Source organism: Lissotriton vulgaris, chromosome 5 (genome assembly GCF_964263255.1).
Source record: "Lissotriton vulgaris chromosome 5, aLisVul1.2, whole genome shotgun sequence".
In the NCBI taxonomy this organism is placed as follows: domain Eukaryota; kingdom Metazoa; phylum Chordata; class Amphibia; order Caudata; family Salamandridae; genus Lissotriton; species Lissotriton vulgaris.
In genome coordinates, this window is record NC_141693.1 from 1,184,965,545 (window position 1) to 1,184,978,042 (window position 12,498).

The 12,498-nt window shown below is 46.6% G+C and overlaps 1 protein-coding gene across 1 annotated transcript in view; it reads left to right on the top strand.

The window, feature by feature from the left end:
* LOC147712229 (scavenger receptor cysteine-rich domain-containing protein DMBT1-like) overlaps window positions 1-12,498 on the top strand; it is a 1,653,398-nt gene that overhangs the window by 1,507,806 nt on the left and 133,094 nt on the right. The window contains exons 33-34 of the mRNA XM_086919604.1: window positions 8,047-8,076; window positions 9,371-9,421. Coding sequence (XP_086775730.1) covers window positions 8,047-8,076; window positions 9,371-9,421 — 81 coding nt within the window. The remainder of the gene's footprint in view (window positions 1-8,046; window positions 8,077-9,370; window positions 9,422-12,498) is intronic.

Genomic DNA, 12,498 nt, shown 5'->3' on the forward strand with positions numbered 1-12,498 from the left:
ACGGATCGGGCCCGCTGAAGGGTCCCACTGAAGGGTCATACTGCCAGATTCAAGAAGCTACCATTTTGCGATTAGCAAATAGCGAAAAATAGCGTATCGCTATTTGAGACTCGCAAAATGGCATTCATGATAAAAAGCGCAAAAAAATTGCGATTCGCATTCGATCGCAATTGGCGATTGCGATCTAGCCGCAATCGCTAAATAATCGCAGTTTCGGCAATTTCCCATGCCGAAATAGCGATATTGCAAATAGCGATATCGCAAATAGCGATATCGCAATTAGCGATCTCGCTAACTGCGAGATCGCAAAAACGGGAAGGCGCATTTCGAGCCCACTGATGACATCACAACCAGGAAGTAGGCTCACCACACCCACAAACCGAACACAGAGCCAGGGAGTGGCAGCAGGAAAGTTTGGAGCTCCAAAAGCAAGACTCTACAGCACCCCAGCCCAAAGGAAAGGTCAGAAAGATGTCCCAGGATGCAGCAGGGAGCATTGGGCAGGAGAGGAAAAGGAAAATGAAATTTTCCGAAGCTGAATTGGAGTATGTCATTGAGAGGGTGTGCAATGACTATGGGAAGCTGTTTGGTAAAGACTCTCGGAGGGTGCCAGAGCCCGAGAAGCGCAGGATTTGGCAGCGCATCCGCGCCAAGGTCAATTCCGTCGGTGTCACCCAGCGCTCCATCGACGACATCAAGAAGCGCTGGTATGAACTCCGAGGACGTTCCAAGGAGCGGATTGCTTTGCGGCTTGGGGACCAACTGGGCACCGGTAGAGGGGATGCATTGGCCACACCTAACACCCCATTGGAGAACATGATTGAGGAGACTATAGCGCCAGCAGCCTGCGTGGGGGTCATTCAGCTGGACTCCTCTCGACCCGGCCAACAACAAAGTCAAGGTAAGTGCCATGCGACTGCGACCCAGTCCCCTAACAATGTCCATACGTCCTGAACTAGCACCATGACATCCCCAAATATGCAGACCAAGCACACCAAAAAAGCCCCATTGCATTGTGGTACTTGTAGTGTAAGCATGAGCCCGCAGTCAGGCCAACAGTGCCAGAGCACTCATTGCTAAGTCTAAACAAAACCCAGTCAGGGAAAGCAAGGCTGCGTGCATGTGTCAAATTTTCCTGTGCAAGACACATAACATTAATCATCCACCCTTTCACATTACAGGTGCAGGGGATCAAGCCAGCACCGATAGTGATGCGCTACACATTGCTGAGAGCCCGGAGGACACTGAGGGTGAGGGACAGTCCTCCCAACAACCTGGCACATCACATCAAGCAGCATTGCAGCCAGCACCACTCACAGCACCAACACCCCGTGCCGACAGGGCCACCCCTGCAGCCACTGCAGTGCAGCCAGCAACAGCTACAGCACCAACACCCCGTGCCGACAGGGCCACCCCTGCATCCACTGCAGTGCAGCCAGCACCAGCTACTGCACCAACACCCCGTGCCGCCACAGCAGTGGTACAGGCTCCACCACCAGCGTCTCGGAGCCAGACGAGGCACACACCAGCTGGCAGGTCACAGACCATCGCACAGAGGCGCCAGCAGCGCCAGGGCCCAGCAGGCACCGGCAGGGCTCCAGAAACACCAGACCCAGGCCTGGTAATTGAACGCCGCATGCTGGTGGTGCATCGCACGCAGGCACGCCACATGGCAGCAATGCTTGTACAGATGCAGGCAAATGGGCAACATATTGCCCAGATGACAGCAGCTGTGAGACAGAACAACCAGCTGCTTGTCTCACAGCAGGACATGACCCGTAGACGCCACCGCCAACTACTGGCCCGCCTATCGGCCTACACTAGGTCTAACCATGTTGTTGGCCACGCCACATCTCAGCTGGCACGTCGTTCACTAGCTATGCAGGCACAAATGGTGCAGTGTTGCCAGGATGTGGCCAGGTCACTCGACCTACTCACTGCAGCTGTGCTTGGCAGACAGGCCACTGGCCGGGAAAAAGCAGAGGGTGGTGACGACACAAGTGAGGCTGCGTCGACCAATAGCAGTGCCTCCTTACCACCGTTGCCTCCACCTCGCCGCAGCAGCCGGCCAACATCAGGGAGTAGGGCCAACACCGTCCCTGAGAATGCGGAGAGACGACTTGGGGCGTCTCGTCGTCAACATCGCTGAGGACTGTAAAAATATGAGGGAGGCCATGCAGTTGAGTCCTGCAAACCCCATACCCCAGCATGGGGAGGTATGGAGTAATACACTCCCCATCAGACAATTTCTTTTTTGAAGGCCTATTTATTGTGATGTAACATTAAAGAAGAAAGGTCATACTTCATACACACTCATGTCATTATTTCATTCGTCATGCATGGGTGCAGTGTTGTGATAGTGGTATGTGTGCACTAGAAACAGTTTGTAGTGATGTGGTTGCAGCGCCTGTGTCCTTCCGCAGGATCTTCTCCGCGGGCATGACGTACATGTGGAGGTGGCCGGTCGTCCCCTTCAGATTCACTGCCAGAGATGTCGACAGGTATCCGTCGCTTGGTTGCCATGTTATGTAGTATTGCGTAGACAGCCACAATGCGGCAGCACACTGCTGGACTGTAATACATGGCCCCACCTGTCTTGTGCAGTATGCGAAACCTGCTCTTGAGCAGGCCAAATGTCCTTTCCATGCAATTCCTTGTCCGTATGTGTGCAGCATTGTAACGCCGTTGCTGGGGTGTGGCAGGGTTGAAGTAAGGGGTCAGGAGGTATTCACGGAGGGCGTAGCCACTGTCACCTGAATGAGAGGAGCAGATGGTGATTGGCTGTGCTGCGCAGTTACTTCATAGCAATGTGACATTGTTGACAAAGTGCACTTACCAAGTAGGTGTCCTTCACCGAACTCTCCCCTGACCAGTCGTGAGTGGAGGCCGCTGTGCCGGAATATGAAGGAGTCATGGGTACTCCCTGGGTACTGGGCCACAATGTCAGTGAAGTATGACTTAGCATTGCTCACCATCTGTATGTTCAGGGAGTGGTAAGACTTTCTATTGCGAAACATATACCCTGTGGCAGCTGGTGGGCAGATGGCGACATGGGTACCGTCTATACATCCAAGTACATGGGGAAAATGGGCTACATCGTAGAATTGTAGCTTGGTCAAGTCCAATTCCTGTTGGCTCGTGGGAAATTTGATGTGACGCTGTAGCTGGGTGAGCATGGCGTCAACGAAAGTGTGGAGGCAGCGTGACATGGTGGGCTGGGATATCCCCCCAGCAGCCGCTACTATCCCCTGGAAACTTCCAGAGGCCAGGAGGTGCAGGCTACACAATACCTGCACATGTGTAGGCACCGCATTGGTACGGCTTGTTGGGTGCTGCATCAGGGGGTCAAGGTCCTGTATTAGCTGCATTATCATTTCCCCATTCAGCCTATATTTTGCATATATCTGCTCTCTGGTTTGGCCCAGCAAGGTGACCCGCTGGAGGAAAATTCTGCCCTAGATCCTGCGTCTCCTCTGTGCTGCTCGCTGTAGCCTTCGACGCCTCACCACCATGTACATTCCTGGATTGTGGCACTCCAAATGCTGTTGCTGAATGTCCTTATGTGTGAATGGTTAGGCCTGAACCTGTTGCAGATTGGCCAACGGTTTTTCAAATGTAATTTTATCATGGCTTTTATAGTTACCACCTGGTTTGAGTTCTCCTTAATTTGCGCCGCGCAAACAGCGATTTTTGGGTTTTTTGCTATTAGCGATTTTTTATGAATGGCGATTGCGATTATTTAGCGAATTCGCAATTTATTTCGCAGAATCCGTGGTTTGTCGCATTTTCTGATTCGCTTATGATCGGCTACCGAGATTCTGCGATTTTTATAGCGAATTCGCTATTATTTGTTAGCGAATTCGCTATTTTGGTGTTGAATGCCGATTACGTCAATTGCGCTCGCAATTGCATTTTCGCAGCGATTGCGTGCGCAATTTCACTTCATGAATATGGCTGATAGTGGGCCTCCGGTATAGAAGGAATGAGTGACTCTCTGGGTCACCTCAAACTAGTTCAGGGTCAAATCCTTCCCCAATGAAATTGGAGCCTGGCCGACTGGAGGAAGAAATAGCCTGCCCAGGTGTCAGCTTACATTTATCTGTGACAGGGGAGGCCTCTTTGAAGTTAATCAGGTTCTGGGCACTGCCTAAAAAGTCATGCTATCGGTGGAACGATAATACCTCCCACACCCAGGCCTTCGACTTTTCCTCTGGAAGCAGTTTTCACACCTCATTCAGGGCTAAGCACTCAGAGGACTGAAGCTGGAGGCTAATTCAAATTCCCCTAATTGGATATTTGTCATTTTTTTTCGAAATAAATTAATAGGAAAATTTTAACATGGGGAGTCAGTATTTTACAAATGAGTGTAAATCATTCCTAGTCTTATTGCATATGCCAACGTTTTAACCACTAAGTAAGATACTGGGTCATCATCTGGATGGGATAAAATGTTAGGAGACTCTCTGCTTCATTTTGACAAAGTGAGATCCATTAGGTTTCCAATGGAAGACATCTCAATGCTAAAGAAGTGTCCATAACTTCACAACCCTTATTTTTAAAAGTCTTTCTAATTTTATCTGTAACAAAGATCAATGGCAACATGACATTGTTTGATGGAACCTGGGTCAGGTGCTGTAGGTTTTATGCGCTTTGCACAAAAGACCGCTTAAAGAAATGTCCATGCATTTTGCAGCACACAGGGGAAAAGGATTATGCTCTAAGGATTGGTTTTGTACAAGAAGGGGTCCTTTCCTACACAAAAACAATCCTGCCTGTAACACAGACACCCTTGCACTTTGGTGCAAAGCTGCATGCTTTGGTGCTGGGCAACACATAGTGCACCGGCGTAAGAACAGAGCAGAAATGCTGTATGTTTCTGTAAAAATTGAGTATTTCTTCCCTCTCCCTTTCATGTAATGCAGTGCAGCAAGATCTCCTGCTGCACCGCTGCAGGAAAGTGTACTTTTTGTATTGTCACCGCCCACACACTTTTGGCTCCAGTGCTGTTGGTTATAACTCCAAAAGTTCACTCGAGCCTGAGGTCCCGGCTCCAGTACCAGTGCTCACTCCCTAAAACAGATACATTTGAATTAGCAATGTCAATTGCAAGGACTTTAACCCCTTTATAAGACCCTAGTATATGTACCAGTGGTTCACATGGCACGAGTGTTAAAGGGGTCACCAAGGCCTGAAGCACTGTTTGTGCCACCCTGGGTGACCCAAGTATGACAGCCGTCCTGCCATTGCAGACTGCAGGAGCATTGCAAATTGCTCGAAAGTGACTTCGCCCTCACACTTTGTCCCCACCATATGAGGAAAAGTCATAGCACTATTTTTAATATATGCCAGTCACCCCTAAGGAAGGCCTCCTGAGCCCAGGAGGCAGGGTGCATTATATTAAAGGTGAAGATATATAAGTGCATGCATATAAGTCCCCATAGTAGTCTTTTCGATTAAGGGCTACTATAAGTGGTGAGTGGCTCATAGGATAACATTTTCTGGCATCCGGGTAGACTTGAGGTCACCAGCTACATTCTAGTACCTTCAAAATATGTAATCTTTGGTATCAAACAATGTGCCTCATCACCCCGACAAGATTCTCGTGTTGAGGATGATGTGGTATGCACCCAGGTGGCTACTCTAGAGGTTACCCACCTGGTTGCCCTATCCTTTCCTGTGCTCTGCCTGCCAGCCTGCAGCTACTGCTGCCAAGACAGGAATCGGATCCACTGCCAGAAGGTGTGAACTCTCCGAGGAGTCAGAATCCATGGCCTAGATGGGAAGGAGGTCACACCTCCCTTCCTAACAGGATGGCTAGTGAATTGGCTCGTCAAGAAGGTGAGCTTCAAAGCCTTCACCGCTTGTGATACGTAACCAGGTTATCTCCCAAAGGAGGCAACTGCCTTCCCACCGCCCCCAGGCCATTTGCACTTTGACAGGCAGGATAATTAGGTATTCAGGAGGTGTACAGCCCCAGAAGGCTAGCCACACCTCTATGGTGTGCCAACTTGTCTGTACAGCTAACAAAGGTTTCTGCTATTTTAAAAGTGCCAGAATAGAGGGTTCTAGATAGGAAAGGAGACACACAACCCCGGACATGGTTGGGGGATTTGCCGTTGAGGCTGATAGCCCATTAGCTACTTACACCCACATCCCTAACACCACGAAATCCAGAATTTAAGGGGCACTCCTGACACCAGAACCTCAGTTCTTATCTGACTTGCATCAAAGGGCACAGGAGAGATCAGAGTCTGTGACAACAGGAGCTGCAGAAACCAAAGACGTGATACTCTGCGGCAACCTTCCTGAAACTGCATGACTACGACTAGTCCCAGACCAAAGACCAATTCCCCCATACAGAGGCACTCATTTGAGAGCCAAAGGCTACGCCTAACTCACCTGGACTAGTGGCACTAGTCTCCTGCACATCGCACGTAAAAACAATATACCAAATAATTGCTGTACATCAGGCCGTCTGAGGGATCACTCAAATAAAGATTGTCCAGTGCATTGTGGGAAAGTAGTCCTGACCTCCAGCAAGTTTCAGGCAGCTACCATTTTCCCCAGTCCTCCGGATGTCAAACTAACTTCTTGTTGACCGTACCACTGCCAAGGCTTGTTGGTGATCAGTCCAGAAACCACCACCTTTACTTGGCACTGCACTCGAGGGAACACCTTCATCTGACGTTGGCAGTGGCCTCGTTGTCAACTTTTTGCTACTGTTTTCACACCAGCACTGTATAAGTGGTAAAACCAGCTCCACTGCCACTCCTACTTCCCCACCATTGGCAGTTAGGACAACTCTCCACCCAGGCTTCTCGAGCCAGGTAAAATCGAACTGACTGTTGTGGCTTGGTCCTGGGACCAATGTCACATTTATCATCCTTGGGTTCCACACAACTCGACCTGCAAGTGACCGATTGCCAATAGTGCTTTTTCCCATTGACCACAGTTCTAAAGTTATTTACTTTTACTTCTAAAATCCATAACTCTCGTTGTACTTATCTGATTCACTTCATTTTGGTGTTTAAATCTATATGAAAGTATGCTTTATCGTTTTTAATTATTGGTGTCAGAATTCTTTTGAGTCGTGTCAGTTATTTATTGTCCATGTTGATATTTTGAAATGCTTAACACATGTTCCTCTAGTAAAGACTGACTGCTCTCTGCCACACTACCAGGACTGGGCTAAGGATCTATTATTGTGAATCCAAGAGCTATCTTTGGGATTATGTGAGAGAATTGCATGATGAAGGCTAATCAACATCACCACATAATACTCCACCTTCCTATAGCCGCTCTATATGCAATTATGGTAAATGTGCCCCTAATTCGACTGTGCTTTGATTAGACATTTTAATTTTCTCCCATGCCGTGGAAACAAGTTGCACCATATGCGGTGAATGTTCCTCCAACCACCACCCCTCACAATTCACTTTCTTCTGGGAACAGCAGGCACATTTTTTCATTTTTTTCTTAGGAAATCTTTTATTCTGGAGCCAGGGGAAGATGAAGGCTTTAATATTTCATTTGTTTTGGACAATTGTGAAGTAAGAACTTTTTCTAATGAGAGGTGTGAGGGTATCCTGTTGTACTCCCTTTCACTTTTGAGACTTACTCCTCTGCAGGACACAACTCTGTCATAAGGCGTTATTGAGTTTCCTATGGTGATGACATTAATGATGGCGATGTACGTCAATTAGTCTCACATCAGTTTTGCAACACAAAGCATCGACATAAATGTCTGCGCTACAAGCTGTTAAAAGACCCACGATTCAGTGTCAGTGACGCTGTCTCGGGCACCACAGTCCCTTTCAGTATCTCGGTGAATGTTAAGGCTCGTGCACAGTCGTCTGATGGTCATTGTGTATCAGCAGGCGAGCTGTAGGTGGCATTAGAGTATGTGTGTGTAACGGGGCCTGCAGTGGGGGGTTTGGACAGCGGTAGGCGTGAGAAACAGTAGTGACCAATTCAACGGTTTTTCGAAAGTGGACAAGGCTTTCCCAATTGTAATCATTCATATTTTGATTTTTTTTTTCTTTACAGCTTCCACGGGAACTCCAGAGCGTCCCATAGGTAGGCATATTGTAGTCTGCTGGTATTACCCACTACTGAGAGGGGCGCAACATTCTATTGTCCAGAGGGTAGAGAGTCCATGCACCACTGCACCCTACAATATTCAAGAGATGGTCAGGGCCATAACTCTACCCTCGTGTATTCAAGAGGTAGACAGATCATGTACTATTGCATCTGCTGGTATTTACAAGCAGACAGACCCCGTAACACTGCACCCTCTAATATGCAGCAGGCAGACAGCTCCCGTAACACTGCACCCTTTGATATGCAGCAGGCAGGCAGGTCCCGTAACACTGCACCCTTTGATATGCAGCAGGCAGACAGCTCCCGTAACACTGCACCCTTTGATATGCAGCAGGCAGACAGCTCCCGTAACACTGCACCCTTTGATATGCAGCAGGCAGGCAGGTCCCGTAACACTGCACCCTTTGATATGCAGCAGGCAGACAGCTCCCGTAACACTGCACCCTTTGATATGCAGCAGGCAGACAGCTCCCGTAACACTGCACCCTTTGATATGCAGCAGGCAGGCAGGTCCCGTAACACTGCACCCTTTGATATGCAGCAGGCAGGCAGGTCCCGTAACACTGCACCCTTTGATATGCAGCAGGCAGACAGCTCCCGTAACACTGCACCCTTTGATATGCAGCAGGCAGACAGCTCCCGTAACACTGCACCCTTTGATATGCAACAGGCAGGCAGGTCCTTTATAGCTGCATCCACTGATATGCAACAGGCAAGCAGGTGTTGACGGGAGGGGACTTCGGCCCAGAGCTATAGCAGCCCTCTAATTTACAGGATGCAAATGGGTCCTTGTAGAAGCATATCGAATACATACCACGAGATTATCTCTGCTGTCCTGGAATTAGAGGGCCCTGCACCAATCAGCAACATTTAGGATTTGCAAGTTCTGCCCCTCTCCTGCTTCAAGTATCGAGTAATCCTTTGATGCTCGCTTTCTGTAAGTTATCGCACTGCAGTCCCCCAGCTGTCTCCGCCCTCTTGTAAGCAAGTCAGCAACAGCTGATGTACTTTTGCAAATCTCATCATATGGGGGCACCTGAAGTGCACTAAGTGCAAGATCGCAAGATGATAGTAATGTATTGGTGGACTGCGCATGCCTCTAGCTCGGCAGTTATTGGAAGTGCTGGGGGATCCAGCTTGTACGGAGGGCCCTGTGTGTGTGTCTTTTCGAAAAGTTTCTTGTGCCTTTTTTGCTACAAAACTTGTTCTTTGCTACTCCTTCAAAAGTAATGTAACTTAACAAGTCATCTTCAATGTTCTTTTTTGTTAGATACTTCTATTCTAACTACCGTGGTTGACCCAACAAGTTCAGCACCTCAAGGTATGCTCTGCTTTTCTGCAGAAGTAGTGTCCAACCCTGCTGCCCACGTGCAGATCCCTACAATGTGTGTACACCCGATGGCATGGGTGTGAAAGGAATGCACCCTGTTTGCGAGGTGAGACGGATGATAGGATTTAAAACCCGGTCATAATTTCTAGGGCGACCAGAGCTCCGAGTTCTCCCCCTCTAGAGCCCTACTTTCATACATATGTTTATTAAACAATCTTTACAAAACCAATAGGTATGGCTGTTTTATAAGTGAAAGTGAATCTTCATTAATTATTGGCGAATGTGTGTTGGTAGGGGAATGGCAGGATGAGAAAATGGTTGGATGGATGAGTGAGTGCATTGATGTATGAATGAGAGGGTATGTGCATGAATGCATAGTTGAAGCATTGAGTGTAGGAATTGATGGATTAATGAATGGGTGAGTGAGTGCATGGAAGAATACATTCAGGTTACACCAATCTTACATGCGGAGGCATCAGACACCTGAGGAGATAATGTCATAGACATGCAAAAAATACCGGAATAATGAAGTGGAAACATTACAATATGGCTATGTACTATTACGCTAAGAATATCCACAGTATGCAAACAATTGGCCACATTATGCACCAAAGGAGAGGCACAGAAGAAGGTTTAGGACACGGTGGATCAGCTGTGTCTTGTCTGCGAATCTCCTGTTCATCCGCAGTCACTGCTGGGAGCGTGAGTACTTGGGCTGAGCAACGTCTTTAATCTTCAGGTAACTCTCTGGCCACATCCGTACTCTCTATGCCGTGAATGCTTTGAGCACAAGTACAGTGGGTTGAGCCAAAAATAATGCAATAGAGAAGGTCTTGTTGTTAGGAGCAGCAAGTAGAACAAAGAGCTCAGGTTTCTATACTTTCTACTGAACACAACTGGCTCTACTTCTCTTAAGTCCCCAGTCTAATAAAAATAGCCACAGCAATCATTTTAAAAATTCACCAGAGAAATGTTGTGGTTTCCTCAGGACACTAGTGCAAGGATTTGAGACCCGCAGAGATTGAGTGACAGCCATAGAATGGCATCCCCAGCAGTCTAGCTGACACGCTCACCAGCTCTGGTGGCACTCGCCAAACCTGCAGCCAGGACACCGTCAGACTTGAGATGAAGAAAAAGAAAATAAGGCAACAGGGCTTCCCCAGCTTACTCAGGATATGGAACAACAACCCTGTATTCATCAGGACTGACCAAATCCTGCTCCATTTTAGGAACGAGCTGACGATACTCCTCTTTAATAACACTATGTAGGGACAAAGTAGCAGTCCACTTCCAATCTACGTATCTTACTACCTCTTTAACCTCTCACTGTGATTGTATCTTATCCTTTGACTGAACAGCCTTCTGTTGCCTTCTTGTTAGGTTTGCACTGTGCAAATACCACATACATATAAACATACATACATATTAACACTGGTGGCTACTTTAGTGACCAAGCTCTGTAAATCCTGCATCTTTAGCAGAGGCCTTGTTGTTCCTAGAATGAAGGCCTTACTATGATTCAATCACAATAGGATGAAGACACACACCACCACATTTCATTTTTCTTTGTTTGAAATATTTTAAACGAATTTGAAAGTGATAATAAATAAAGAAATAAAAATAAACCTCCTTGGAAAATCTGTATAATAACCAATTTTCACATGTATCATAAGCATAGCTTAAAATTAATCACAACCGTGGTCCAAGAGCTAAAAAAAACATTTTTTTAGTAAAGGATTATTTGTCTGCATTTTAAAGTCTTACTTGCGATGCGTTGCTAGCTGTTAAACCTCTTATAAATACTATAAAGAGAGTGTGTTTAGGGACCGCCCCCTTCAGTTTTTGGCTTTAGATCACCCTCTTTCAGTTGTTAATTTGTGACAGTGCCATTCACATCTTGGGTGAGTTCAGAGGAGCCTTTCTCTTTCACTTGATGCTACTGAATGTGCGTTGCATTATTCTGCCTACTAAGAAGTGATTCATTAGCAATTCATAAGGTGCATGGTTTTCAGTATCTTGTCAAGGACTATTTCTTTAATGTAGCCGCCTTCGTGAAAACGATGGGTTGATCAACTGTAAGTAGATCTTTAATGTATTATCTGATTTTTACCCATTGTACTATCTCATTGATCATGCCCTTACTGCGTGCATTCACTCCCTTTGAGATGCAAGCCTTGAAAGGGAGTAATTGTGTTCTCCATTTGGAATGCATAGTGCTTGAGGCTTGAGACACTTGTAGTTAAGGACACTATTTACCACTAATACGGCTCTCAAACGTCTGACTGCTGCAGTACCCAGAAAAAAAGAGAAGTGGATACAGCTGGCACCCTTTCCTCGGACCTTTGGGTATCATATAATTCTTAAACCCAATCCACCCTTGCATGTTTACTATGAACATACAATGGTCAGTGGGAAATTAGGTTTAGTATCTTTCTAATGGAAATTGAGACCACTTATTACTTATCTCAATTAATTTAAACCCTGATTTAATGTAAAACAGAATAATGTGCAGTGCTGCAATTACCACTAACCGATCTCTAAATGACTGTTGCAGAACACCATGGTTCCTTTTGGGCTGTTGTGGCTTCTTGTAATTGTGTTGACTATTTTTATTATTTCTCATAAAATTAATCAAAATGTACCTAAAAAAATGGAAAATGGCTATTCATGTGCATGTTCTACAAATGCATATGTATTCGCTGTTGTGTGGTTTTGGCATTCTTCAAAGTTCCAGCAGTGATTCATCTGACATAGTATCCCTCAAAATATTTATCACACCCGTCCCTTTTACTATCCTTTCTTCCTGCTGAATATTGGAAGAGCTGTCATGCTGCAGTTGCCCAAAATTAGAATCAAAATCACTACTCCCGTCAGCATCCATTTATAAAAATGTTTCAAATAAATAATTTCCCCCACAGTTGGATCAGTAGATTAAGCCATCTATATCCGTTTCCCCTCTACTTAGGTAGTAACTAGAAAAACAAAATATCTATGACGCTGACACACACGGAGTTTTTCCCACCACGTGGGGACCATTGATCAATTTCCCTGTCAGAGGCAGCTCTGCC